The sequence below is a fragment of the Heloderma suspectum genome, chromosome 5, assembly GCF_057233095.1.
Source record: "Heloderma suspectum isolate Gila_16-S chromosome 5, 16-S_ref, whole genome shotgun sequence".
In the NCBI taxonomy this organism is placed as follows: Eukaryota; Metazoa; Chordata; class Lepidosauria; order Squamata; family Helodermatidae; genus Heloderma; species Heloderma suspectum.
The window spans coordinates 87,683,545-87,697,220 of NC_139462.1; the positions used below are offsets into that span (position 1 = coordinate 87,683,545).

General features: G+C 45.7%; 1 protein-coding gene across 1 annotated transcript in view; it reads left to right on the plus strand.

Moving 5' to 3' along the window:
* KLKB1 (kallikrein B1) overlaps positions 1–13,676 on the plus strand; it is a 43,584-nt gene that overhangs the window by 11,307 nt on the left and 18,601 nt on the right. The window contains exons 6-8 of the mRNA XM_084856628.1: positions 7,059–7,168; positions 7,686–7,845; positions 13,461–13,570. Of these exons, the coding sequence (XP_084712754.1) occupies positions 7,059–7,168; positions 7,686–7,845; positions 13,461–13,570 (380 nt within the window). The remainder of the gene's footprint in view (positions 1–7,058; positions 7,169–7,685; positions 7,846–13,460; positions 13,571–13,676) is intronic.

The window sequence follows — 13,676 nt, forward strand, 5'->3', positions numbered from 1 at the left end:
GTGATAAAAACAGCAAGGAAAACAACAAGGAAAGCCAAAAACAAAACCAGCAATAAAAACAACAGCAGCAGCAACAACAGCAATCATATCAGGAGAAGGCCAGAGTAAAATAATATGTTTCGAGGCCTTCTGAAAAGCCTGCAGTGATGGAGCATGGCAGACCCCTGATGGCAACTTATTCCAGACCCCTGATGGCAACTTATTCCATGTACAATATCCTATACATGGCAAGTGAGACTTGGATGGGTTGCTTGGATGCACTCGCCATATCAGGAAACAGTAACACAGCCTCTTTATTCCTGGATCAATAAACTGAACATGAAATTAGCTGTAACAAATTGTTGTTGACACAGTTTGCAGGGCGCAACTATGCTTTACAGGAGAAGGAGAGAGCTGGCCAAGAAGCCAGCTTCTGCTATGTCAGTGCAAAGGCTGGGGTAAACTTCCTGCAGTGGGACAAGCAGTTAAACAGTTCCCTGTGTTGATTCTGGGATCCTAGAATCCTCTACCCTAGTACAGCGGGACATAAGATTAGGCTGTTACTTTCAAGTCCTCATCCCCAATCCAGCTAAAGTTAGTTGGGACTCAGTCCATTGAAAATGATGGGAAATGAATGAATAATAATTAACTTGATCTTGGGTTGCAGTGGAACTTAGAACTAAGAGACAAACTACACATCACGCCAATCACACATTCTGGTTTTTTTTATTATTTACTGTAATGTAAGTGTGCATGGGCCCAATTCAGATTGGGACCACCATGCTCCAGGAGAGGAGGATTAAAGCTCTCCTGTTTTTTTCCCTGTAATTTCCACAGCATGGGGGGAGGACATTAAAAAGGGGGGGGGAACCTCCCTTGGATTTCAGGAAGGGAAAAAAAAAAAACTAGTAGGGGAGAAACTTTAGTCCTTCTCTTCTGGAGTGTGGTGGTCCCAGTCAGAATGAGGGCGGTATGCACTTATACCTGAGTAAAGAAAAGACAGCTCTGAGCTACATGCTACACGATAAGTGTAACTTGTAGTTTGGCTGTATGTGTATCTGGACTGAGGACATTTTGTTTTAGACATAAGTCACATTAAAATGAATGTGTTTAAAATGCAGACACTATATAAACTCACTCAAAGAGAATATTTTAAGACAGTCCTCATTTTTCTGTTTGAGTTTAGGTTTCAGTCAGAAATCCCACAATCTTTCTGATACAGGACAACATGTATTTCTGTCAATTTTTATTCATTATGCCAGTAATGTACCGCTTATGTAAATGAGCAATAGTCTTCTGGAGCAATCCTATACCCTGGCTACAATCCTATGTCCACTTAACTGGGAGTAAGCCCCATTGAACTCAAAGGGACTTACTTCTGAGTAGACATGTATAGGGATTGCATTGTCAACAGCATTGGCTATGACCATTGGTACCCAAGTCTATGTGCATCTCTACACTAGCCTAAATTCCTGCATTTAAAATGGGGCTTTCTGCTTCTGTTTTAAATGCAGGATCACAACGACTCCCTTTTTCACCCACTTCCTTTCCCCCTCCTTCTCCCAGTATCTGAATCTTCCATTATCTTTCATTGATATCGCTCCTCTTCTTGCCGCTTTCCCTCTTTTCACAGAAGGAACTCAAGCAGAACACAACAGGGTAATTTGATAGCTCATTATCTGTGATCTATTCAGAATGGAACAAAGGGCATTTAGTGCAGGAGACAGCTTGGAGGATCATAGCATCATGTAAAGAGCCCCCAAACGTCCGTGAAAGAGCAATCCCAATCGCAGGATAAAAGTTCCATGTGAAGAAAGCCTGTGTCTACTTCACTGGACAGTAGTAACAACCTTTGTAAGCCACTCTGGGAGCCTTTTCCAGCTGAAGACTGGGGTAAAAATGCTCTAAATAATAAATACATAAATAATAGTACTTCCAATCATCATCAGATTGAATGAAATTGTTCAAAATGGCTCAAGCTGGATTGATCAATTTGGGGGCATGCCAGGTGCAGTATACTCCAAATGACCTGGCATGTCAGGAGTCAAATACAGACTATGAACAGTGCAATAGCATGACTCATTTATCTTAATATTAGATTATTTTGTCTTGAGTAGTAATAAGAAAATGCTAACACCTATTTTAAACTGTTTACAAGGTACCTTGAATTTACCAGGACATCTTTGTGCTCTGTCAAAACCTTTTTAAAAACCCTCTGCTTTGTTGATGTTATGATTATTGATCTATTATTATTATTATTATTCGTATTTTCGTATGCACAGCAGCCGAGGGCTGGGGATCGGGGAGGGGGAGTGGCTGTTATCTACCGAGAGTCCTTGGTCTTCACCAGACCCCCTCTCTGGGAGACCAAGGTTGCTGAGTGCATGTACTGGAGGTTGGGCCCGAAGGGAGTCTGCTCGTGTACTGTCCACCCCGCTGCACGACTGACTCCCTGGCCAAGGTGCTTGAGGTGGTCTCTGATGTGCGTGTACAGTCCCTTAACTTACTGGTGTTGGGGGACTTCAACGTACATTCGGAGGCCATCCTCACAGGAGCACCTCGGGACTTCATGGAGACCATGGAGCTGCACCATATTCTAACTGGGCCCACCCATGTAGCTGGTCATGCACTAGACCTTGTGTTTGTTTCTAGAGAAGTGGGGAGTGATCCGGAAGTCGGGGGTATATCCACCACCCCCTTGTCATGGTCAGATCACTATCCGGTGACGTTGGACTTCTCGGTTCCACAACCCCTCCGCAGGAGTGGAGGACCCATTAAAATGGTCTGCCCCAGGCGTCTTATGGATCCAAATAGATTCCTGAACACGCTTGGGGATTCTCTGGGGCATGCCAACGGCCACTCGGTCGAGACCCTGGTGGGTGGCTGGAATGCCGCAATCATTGGGGCATTAGATCAGGTGGCTCCGAAATGCCCTCTCCCCCTGAACAGGGCTCGGACTGCACCATGGTTCAATCCACGGTTACGAGCTCTGAAACAGGAGGTGAGACGGCTAGAGCGCCGGTGGCGGAAGTCTCGCTCCAAAGACGATCAGACACCGGCTAGAGCTGTATCTTCAGCCTATCACGTGGCGGTGAAGGCAGCAAAAAAGGAATATTATGCTGCCTCCATCGCGTCTGCAGAGTGCTGCCCCAGGAGGCTGTTCCAAGTGGTCCGGAGCCTGGTCGGTCCTGTGGTTCCGGAACCACTGGAGCATTCTAAGGCCTCCTGTGAGGCCTTGGTAAGGCACTTTGCAGATAAAATTGATCAGATTAGGTGTGTTACTCTGCATGCTGTGGATACAGTTAGTGAGCAAGAGGTGGCCTGTGGCAAACCGGTTTTGTGGGATCGGTTCCAGCTTCTTCCTCCTGATGAAGTGGACAAGGTGCTTTCATCGGTATGGCCGACCACCTGCTTACTTGATCCTTGCCCATCTTGGCTCATTATGAGCTGCAGAGAGAGACTGGGTGAGGGGATCAAGGCAGTGGTGAATGCCTCCCTTGAGGAGGGAGTGATGCCATCAGCCCTCAAGGAGGCAGTGATAAGACCGCTCTTAAAGAAGCCCTCCTTGGATCCTCAAGTTTTGAACAACTTTCGCCAAGTCTCAAATCTGCCATTTTTGGGCAAGGTGATTGAGCGGGTGGTGGAGGTGCAGTTGAAGGCACACTTGGAAGAAATTGATTATCTAGACCCATTTCAGTCGGGCTTCAGGCCTGGGCATGGGACAGGAACGGCCTTGGTCGCCTTGGTAGATGATATGAGGAGGGCTCTGGATAGGGGTGAATGCTCCTTCCTTGTTCTCCTCGACCTCTCAGTGGCTTTCGATACCGTTGACCACGGTATCCTCCTGGACCGCCTGGAGGGGTTGGGCATTGGGGACAACGTATTGCGATGGTTCCGGTCCTTCCTCTCCGGCAGGTACCAGAGGGTAGCACTGGGAGAGGAGGTTTCGGACCCATGGCCACTCACTTGTGGGGTGCCACAGGGTTCCATCCTCTCCCCGATGCTATTTAACTTCTATGTGAAGCCGCTGGGGGCTATCATCAGGAGATTTGGGGTGCAGTGTCATCAATATGCGGATGACACGCAGCTCTACCTCTCGTTTAAATCTTCACCAAGGTTGGCCGTAGAATCCCTGTCCAAATGTCTGGAGACGGTGAGTGGCTGGATGGGGAGGAATAGGCTGAAGCTGAACCCTGACAAGACCGAGGTACTTTTGGTGGGAGACAAGAGGAGGCTGGGGGATGCTGACCTGGTGTTGAATGGGGTACGGCTACCCTTGAAAGACCAGGTCCGCAGCCTGGGGGTCATTTTGGACTCCCAGCTGTCCATGGAGGCTCAGGTGTCAGCTGTGAGCTGGACAGTGCTGTATCAACTCCATCTGATATGGTGGCTGCGCCCCTTCCTTCCCGACCATCTGCTCCCATCGGTAGTACATGCCCTGGTCTCCTCTCGTTTAGACTACTGTGATGCGCTCTACGTGGGGTTACCCTTGAAGACGGTTCGGAAACTGCAGCTGGTACAGAACGCGGCGGCTCGCCTGATTAAAGGCAGCCGCCGGCGAGATCACATCACTCCGGTGCTGAAGGAGTTGCACTGGTTACCAGTTGTTTTCCGGGCCAAATTCAAGGTGTTGGTTTTGACCTTTAAAACCCTATATGGTTCCGGCCCAGCCTATCTTAAGGAGCGCCTCCAGCAGCACCAGACAGGCCGCTTAACAAGATCAGCCTTGGATGGCCTTCTCTCTGTCCCATCAGCCAGGACTGCTAGACTGGTGGGGACGAGGGAGAGGGCCTTTTCTGTGTTGGCCCCTATTCTGTGGAACTCCCTCCCTAGGGAACTCCATCATGCCCCCTCTTTAATGAGCTTCCGTCGTGCATTAAAAACGTTGTTGTTCAGGCAGGCATTTGGGGTGGGTTAGGGTATTTTAGAAAATGTTTTTATTGTAGAATTTTATTGTTTTAAACTGTTTTTATTGTATGTTGTACATCGCCCAGAGTGGCTGGGTGACCAGCCAGATGGGCGATTAATAAATTTAATAATAAATAAATAAATAAATATTATTATATAATCATAGCAACAGTAAAGCAGAAATGTTGTTGTTGTTGTTGTTGTTGTTGTTGTTGTTGTTAAGACCCAGAATAATTTTTTTAATCTTTGCACTGGTATAGTTTGTTCATTCTTCTCTGTTGATGCTTCATGGAAAGGTCCAGCAATACTTTGCATACTGCAAAGTTAATTCCCATTGTGCAATGCCTGGCAAATATACCTGAGTTTTAGGAATCCCCCCTCCCTGCCCTGCACCACAGCTCACCCCATGCAGCAGGGTCCCCCAACCCTCCATGCTGGATTTTCAGGGGGCTGCCATGGGAAGGAAGGGGCAGTGAAATCCACTTCTGCCAACCCAGTTGCACCCACCTATATCTGGGTCCAACCCTCTCTGTTCAGGTCTATGTTATATATCTATCTAAACAATAATTCAAAGCACTACTTCAAACAATTTCAATAATCCAAAGATCAGTTTACACATGTGTACATTTACTAATAATCTAAGGTTGCTTCCAGAAGAGGCTTTTTATTGTGCAAACACCTTGCCTCAAATAATGAATTTGGCAGGGGGTCCAGTTGACATCTATTTGTAGCCCTCCGGTGTTTTTCCAGCACTGCTTCTGTCTTTTTTGTTTTTTGTTTAACCACAAATAAGTCTGTTAAGGAAGCAAAGATGGCATAGCTGCACAATACCTTTTGATTGCTAGCACTAGGAGCTGTCTGTATGGAAGAACCCAAAGTCCCTCAAAATGAGACACTGTGTATGTGTGTGACATGCAAATAATTTTTATCTTTCTAAAAAAAAAATAAATACTCAAGGACTTTAAAGATAACATATTTACAGCACATGCCTTTGAAAATAATGTTTAAAATGAAGGGAACATTGCCCTACTCCCATTTTTTGTCTTCAACATCTGGTGTCAAGAAAGGGGACTACAACGTCCCAATATTTAGGTAGCATCGTTAACACTCATTGATAAATACACTCTCCATAAAATGTGCTCAATCCTTTTCTTAAGCTCTCCAATGGAGAGTTCTCCCCTGTTTTTATCCCAGACCTGGGTGAGGTGGGGGATTTCAGGAAGCAAATAGTGTGTGTATGTGTGTGTAAGATTTAATCCTCCCTTCTCAGTGTGAGGTGGTTCCAGTCTGAATTGGGGCCATGCGCACTTACCCTAGAGTAAAAGAAGAGATAAGTCTCAACTACGTGCTATGCAATTAAAATAATGTCTACTTTGTCCCTAAGCTATCAGGCATCATCACATCTTACTGTCAAGGACTCCTTGGAGGTCTCTCTCTGTCTAAACCAGTAGCCAAGTCCAGACACAGACAAAGGAATTCCTTTCAAAGCTTTATTCTTCTTTTACAACTTAACAACTATACCGATTGCAACTAGATCTGAGCAGCACAGTACCTATGCCCTAAGTTGGAACAGTTGGTCCCCGTTTGAAAGGGAATTACTGGCAGACCCCTGAACTTAAGGACTAGGGAGAGTCCCTCCCCTTTTCCCTTGGAGCCTCTGGGTGCAGCCGTTGTTTGCACGCCAACCTGGCACTTCGCCTCCTTTCCGCGCCCTCCATCTGGCGCCACTCTCTGCATCTGCGTCGCGCATCCACCAAGTCTGCTATCTGTGCTTGGTCATTCCCTGGACTGCTAACTAAACTAGGAATGCTGGTGGGAGGAATCTCCGTCAGCTGTTGGTCCTGGGAAAGAGGAGCGCGCTCCTCTCCCAGGAGCGACTGCTCTTCCTCAGAATCAGAACTACTCTGGGATTTTATGGGCTCAGTGTCCACCCTGACACTTACGGTCCTGAATTCTGTAAGTTAATGATGAGTGGTCTGAAGAAGTGCTTTCTTTTCCTTATATACCAGCCATTTTTATTGGGTGACCCATCCTGAGTTCTAGAGAGGGAGAAAAATATCCCCTTTTGACGCACTACATATCTGTAACAGATCAGAGAGTCCATAGGGAGTCCGAAGAATATGAGCCAATGCATGCATTTGTAAATATTATCTCCCCTCTTTCTCATTCAGTAATAAATGCTACTTGAAGTATACCAGCACAGGATCACCAACCCAAATAAGGCATCTTCCAGATGTTGTATCTGGATTCTCATTAAAATCCTGTCAACTGGCTGAAACAGGTAAATATTTATAACCTAAAGGAAAATAGGAAGGATAGTATATTGTTAATACAATGCATGCAATTATATCCCATACAGGATGCAGTCTAAAATATTGTGTGGTTTGATATACACAAGGAAATGATGTAGATATGAATATGAATATTATTATGTGATCATTGTTATAGCATATTTGACGTCACCAAGAACTTTAACAATCTTATTACATTTTGTTAACTTATTCTCACAACAATATTGCAAGGTGGGTAATGCTGAGAAATAGTGACTTGCACAAGCTACAGAATGAGCTTGTTCATTCAGTTGAGGATATGGATTTAGGGAGCAATTGGCCCTGTAGGGTACCATTCTGCAGCAACACAAACATTTTCAGTAGGAATTTCTGACAGTACACATATTCCAAAAGAATTTGGAGAATTTGATTTCACAGATCACAGGCCAAAGTGGCTATATGTATATTTCTTGATTATCTGATGGCTGCCTAGACTACTTTGACTTTACCAATTCATTTTCTATGCAGATTGTAAGATGGACATTTTTCAGAATCAAGTGTTTTCTGGTGTTGCTGTTGCAAGCGTTTTGGCACCTCATGCCTTTGCATGTAGGATCATCTGCACTTACCGTCCAAACTGCTTGTTTTTTACCTTTCACAGCAGTGAGTGGGAGGTGAAAAGCAAAAGGTGAGTATATCCAGCCAGTAGCTTGAAGATGTTATTCTTTCTAAAAACATGTTGAAAAGGTGGCATGACGATGGTCTCTGTGCAATATATATTCTTTGTTCTTGCATGAGAGTCTCTTTTCTCTCTCTCTCTCTGTGTGTGTGTGTGTGTGTGTGTGTGGAGCAGCTCCTCCAACTTCTCCAGCTTCTGATGCTCCAGCTCCCTCTCCAGCTTCTCCAGCTGCTTGAGCACAGTTCAGCTGTGTCTGTGCGCTAATACTGCAGAGGCAATTTACTGGAGAAGTTTTGTGAGTTTCCAGTTGTGCTATATGCATCTCAATTAGCGTTTCCAAACTTGGTGCCCTCCAGATGCGCTTCACTACACCTCCCATAATCTCTAGCAGGTAGGCCACTTGGTGTGCTGGCTGGGGATGATGGGGACTGCAGTCAAACATGTCTGGTGGGACATCAGGTTTGGGAAGGCTAATCTAGATGTAGTGTGAGCAGAACAAAGATGCTCAAGGTGAAGAGGAGGTAAGGAGGACAGGGTATTAGAGAAGATGCATTGGTCGTGGGAGTGGTGGTAGGGAAAGCATGGTAGTGGTGTTATCCCATGATTAAGAAGAAAAATGAAGTGATGACACCAAAGGAAAGGAGAAGGGGGGGCGGACACTGGAGGATGAGGGAGCTGGTAATAGACTTCTGACAGTGCAATCCTATACATGTCTGTTGTTCAGTCGTTCAGTCGTGTCCGACTCTTCGTGACCCCATGGACCATAGCACGCCAGGCCTTCCTGTCCTGCGCTCTCTCACGGAGTGTGCTCAAGTTCATATTCATTGCATCCGTGATGCTATCTAGCCATTTCATCCTCTGCCATCCCCTTCTCCTTTTGCCTTCAGTCTTTCCCAGCATCAGGGTCTTTTCCAGGGAGTTTTCTCTTCGCATTAGGTGGCCAAAATATTGGAGCTTCAGCTTCATTATCTGTCCTTCCAATGAGCACTCAGGGTTGATTTCCTTTAGGATGGACTGATTTGACCTCCTTGCAGTCCAGGGGACTCATAAGAGTCTTCTCCAGCACCACAGTTCGAAAGCATCAATTCTTCGGCGCTCAGCCTTCCTTATAGTCCAGCTCTCACAGCCATACATTACTACTGGGAAAACCATAGCTTTGATTAGATGGACCTTTGTCGGCAAGGTGATGTCTCTGCTTCTTACTATGCTGTCTAGGTTTGCCATAGCTTTCCTCCCAAGGAGCAAGCGTCTTTTAATTTCATGGCTACAGTCACCATCTGCGGTGATCTTGGAGCCCAAGAAAGTAAAATCTGTCACTGCTTCCATTTCTTCCCCTTCTATATGCCAGGAAGTGATAGGGCCAGATGACATGATCTTAGTTTTTTTAATGTTGAGTTTCAAACCAGCTTTTGCACTCTCCTCTTTCACCCTCAACAAGAGGCTCTTGAGATCCTCTTCGCTTTCTGCCATTAGGGTGGTATCGTCTGCATATTGGAGGTTGTTGATAATTCTCCTGGCAATCTTAATTCCGACCTCTGATTCATCCAATCCGGCATTTCTCATGATGTACTCTGCATATAAGTTAAATAAGCAGGGTGACAATATGCAGCCTTGTCGTACTCCTTTCCCAATTTTGAACCAATCGGTTGTTCCATGTCTGGTTCTTACTGTTGCTTCTTGACCCTCGTACAGGTTTCTCAGGAGACAGGTAAGGTGGTCTGGTACTCCCATCACTTTAAGAATTTGCCACAGTTTGTTGTGATCCACACAATCAAAGGCTTTAGCGTAGTCAATGAAGCAGAAATAGACGTTTTTCTGGAATTCTCTTGCTTTCTCCATGATGCAGCGAATGTTGGCGATTTGATCTCTAGTTCCTCTGCCTCTTCGAAACCCAGCTTGTACTTCCGGTAGTTCTCGGTTCGCATACTGCTGAAGCCTAGCTTGTAGGATTTTGAGCATCACCTTGCTGGCATGTGAAATGAGCGCAATTGTGCGGTAGTTTGAACACTCTTTGGCGTTGCCCTTCTTTGGAATTGGAATGTAAACTGACCTTTTCCAGTCTTGTGGCCACTGTTGAGTGTTCCAGATTTGTTGGCATATTGAATGCAGCACTTTAACAGCATCATCTTTTAGGATTTTAAATAGCTCAGCTGGGAGACTGTCATCTCCACTAGCTTTGTTGTTACTAATGCTTCCTAAGGCCCACTTGACTTCACTCTCGAGGATGTCCGGCTCAAGTTCAGTGACCGCACTATCATGGCTATCAGGGACATTCAGATCTTTCCTGTATAGTTCTTCTGTGTATTCTTTCCACCTCTTCTTAATCTCATCTGCTTCTGTTAGGTCCCTGCCTTCTTTGTCCTTTATCATGCCCGTCTTTGCACAAAACGTTCCCTTGAGATCTCCAATTTTCTTGAAGAGATCTCTAGTCTTTCCCATTCTGTTGTTTTCCTCCATTTCTTTGCATTGTTCATTTAAGAAGGCCTTCTTGTCTCTCCTTGCAATTCTCTGGAACTCTGCATTCAGTTGGGTATATCTTCCCCTTTCTCCCTTGCTTTTCGCTTCCCTTCTTTCGTGAGCTACTTGTAAAGCCTCATCAGACAGCCACTTGGCTTTCTTGCATTTCTTTTTCTTTGGGACGGATTTCGTTGCTGCCTTCTGAACAATGTTACGGACCTCCGTCCATAGTTCCTCAGGCACTCTGTCTATCAGGTCTAATCCCTGAAATCTATTCCTCACCTCCACTGTATATTCATCAGGGATATGATTTAGGTCATACCTGAACGGTTTAGTGGTTTTCCCGACGTTCTTCAATTTAAGCCGAAATTTTGCAAGAAGCAGCTCATGATCTGAGCCACAGTCAGCTCCAGGTCTTGTTTTTACTGACTGTATGGAGCTTCTCCATCTTTGGCTGCAAAGGACATAATCAATCTGATTTCGATATTGACCATCTGGTGATGTCCATGTGTAGAGTCGCCTCTTGTGCTGTTGGAAAAGAGTGTTTGCTATGATCAGCATGTTCTCTTGGCAAAACTCTATTAGCTTTTGTCCTGCTTCATTTTGTACACCAAGGCCATACCTGCCTGTTATCCGGGTGATTTCTTGACTTCCTACTTTAGCATTCCAATCCCCTATGATGAAGAGGACATCTTTTTTTGGTGTTAGTTCTAGAAGGTGTTGTAGGTCTTCATAGAACCGATCAACCTCAGCTTCTTCGGCCTCAGTGGTTGGGGCATAGACTTGAATTACTGTGATGTTGAATGGTTTGCCTTGGATTCATACTGAGATCATTCTATCATTTTTAAGATTGTACCCCAGTACTGCTTTTCCCACCCTTTTGTTGACTATGAGTGCTACTCCATTTCTTCTAAGGGATTCTTGCCCACAATAGTAGATATGATGGTCACCTGAATTAAATTCGCCCATGCCTGTCCATTTTAGTTCGCTGATTCCCAAGATGTCGATGTTCAATCTTGCCATCTCATGTTTGACCACCTCCAGCTTACCTTGATTCATTGATCTGACATTCCAGGTTCCTAAACAATATTGTTCTTTACAGCATCGGATTTTCTTTTCACCACCAGACACATCCACAGCTGAGTGTCCTTTCGGGTTTGGCCCAGCCGCTTCACTCTTTCTGGCGCTACTTGGAAATACCCTCTGCTCTTCCCCAGTAGCATATTGGATACCTTCCGACCTGAGGGTCTCATCTTCCGGCGTCATATCTTTTAGCCTTGCGATACGTTCCATGGGGTTTTCTTGGCAAGAATACTGGAGTGGGTTGCCATTTCCTTCTCCAGTGGACCACATTTTGTCAGAACTCTCCGCCATGACCTGTCCGTCTTGGGTGGCCCTGCACGGCATAGCTTATGGCTTCTCTGAGTTACGCAAGCCCCTTCGCCACAACAAGGCAGTGATCCATGAAGGGGATACATGTCTACTCAGAAGTAAACTGAGGAGTAAGTCCTTCAATGAGACTTACTCCTCAGTTACATCTGCCCACTTGCTATAGTAACTAACACTGGTGGCAATCTAGAGCAGCAGTCCCCAACCTTTTTGGCACCAGGGATCAGTCTCGTGGAAGACAATTTTTCCACAGACCAGGGGTGGTGATGTTCTGCTGGTGAACTTCTGGCCCCTGGGATGCAAATGGCGTCCGCATAGCGGACGCCATTTGTGTCCCTATTCTTTGCAGTAATTGGCTATGTAAAGATTTATGTAGCCTATTACTTGAAGAACAGGGACGCAAATGGCATCTGCGTAGTGGATGCCATTTGCGTCCCAGTGGCCGGAAGTCCGCCAGCGGCTGGAGCCAGCCAGTAGCTCTGCGGACTGGCTGCGGAGCAAAGCCGGCCGGGACCGGCGAGGATTCATGGGGGGACGGATCGCCTCTCCCCCCCCCGCAGATCCCCGCGGACCCAAGGTGAGGGGGTTTCGCACACCGCTGCAGCCCGGTTGCTAACAGGCCATGGACCAGTACTGGTCCGCGGCCTGGGGGTTGGGGACCCCTTGTCTAGAGCACAGTTCATAGAAGCAGAGGCCCAGTTTAAAAGCCATGCTTAAAAGGCCAAAAGCTGCTTAGTCATGTGATGTTCTGCTGCTCTGCTGCTTCATGTTTCAATAATGCCCTCAGCAACTGGATCTATAGCATTTGTGCATTAGCATGGCGGTTGTTGGTGATACAGATCCCTGGCTTGCTAATGTTCAATATGTAGGTGCCAGGGACCCAGTTTAAATATGGTGCCAAGTACATGAAATCTTGCACATCATTGTTTTTTCTGCACATACACACACACACACACACACACACACACATAGAGCATTACGTTTAAACCAAACAAGTGTTGGGAAGGAACTGAGGCCATCTAGTCCCACATTCTGCTATGGGGCAGGACCATCCAACCACCCTTGATCTGACACATTGGGAACTGTCCTATCACACTGGGTGCATGAGGGGAGGATGCAAGCCTTGTTCAAAGTAATTGTATTAACATTCAAAGCCCTAAAGAACTTGGGGCCAGTATCGTCTCCTCGCATATATACCTGCCTGCCTGGACCCCAAGACCGTCCTCAGTGTCCTTCTCCAGGAGCCCCTGCCAAAAGAATTGAGGTGGGTGACTACTAGGAAGAGGGCCTTTTCTGTTGTAGCAGCCTGGTTGTGGAATGAACTTCCCAGAGAGGCTCATCTGGCACCTTCATTTTGGTCTTTTTGGTGCCAGATGAAAACCTTTTTATTTTCCCAGGCATCTTAGTTTTTCAGTTTCTGTTTTAGGTCTGTAACTGCATTTTAAATCTTTGCACTGCTGCTAGGTTCTATTTGGTTATTATTTTTATTTTATACTGTAGTTTTAAACTTTTATATTGTATTTTATCCTGTTGCATTTTATGGTTTTACTTGTTGTGAACTGCCCAGAGAGCTTTGGCTATTGAGTGGTATAGAAATGTAATAAATAAATAGGTATGGAAGAGGAGAAAGCACCCTGTATGACTTGTTCCGCATCTAGTCCAAGCCATAGTTTGTAGAGTTAAAGAATGGGATGTCTGAATGCAGCCAACGAGGCCCACTGACACTGCCGATCAATATTAGTTTTTAAAAAAATTATTATTCAGTGTTTTTGTTTTAGGTATGCCTGTCAGATGATGACATCAAGAAGTGGAATGCCAGATGCAGTTACAGAGAGACCAAATGCTTTGTCAGGCTTCAGTGCCCTAAACTGCCGAAGAACTATACCTGGTAAAGTGGAAGTTATACCTAGCTCCACACTGCACCCACCCTGACCCCTGCCTAGGGGTGTCAGAGAAATCTGCAACGGAACCAAATGAGTTAAGATTTTGATGGA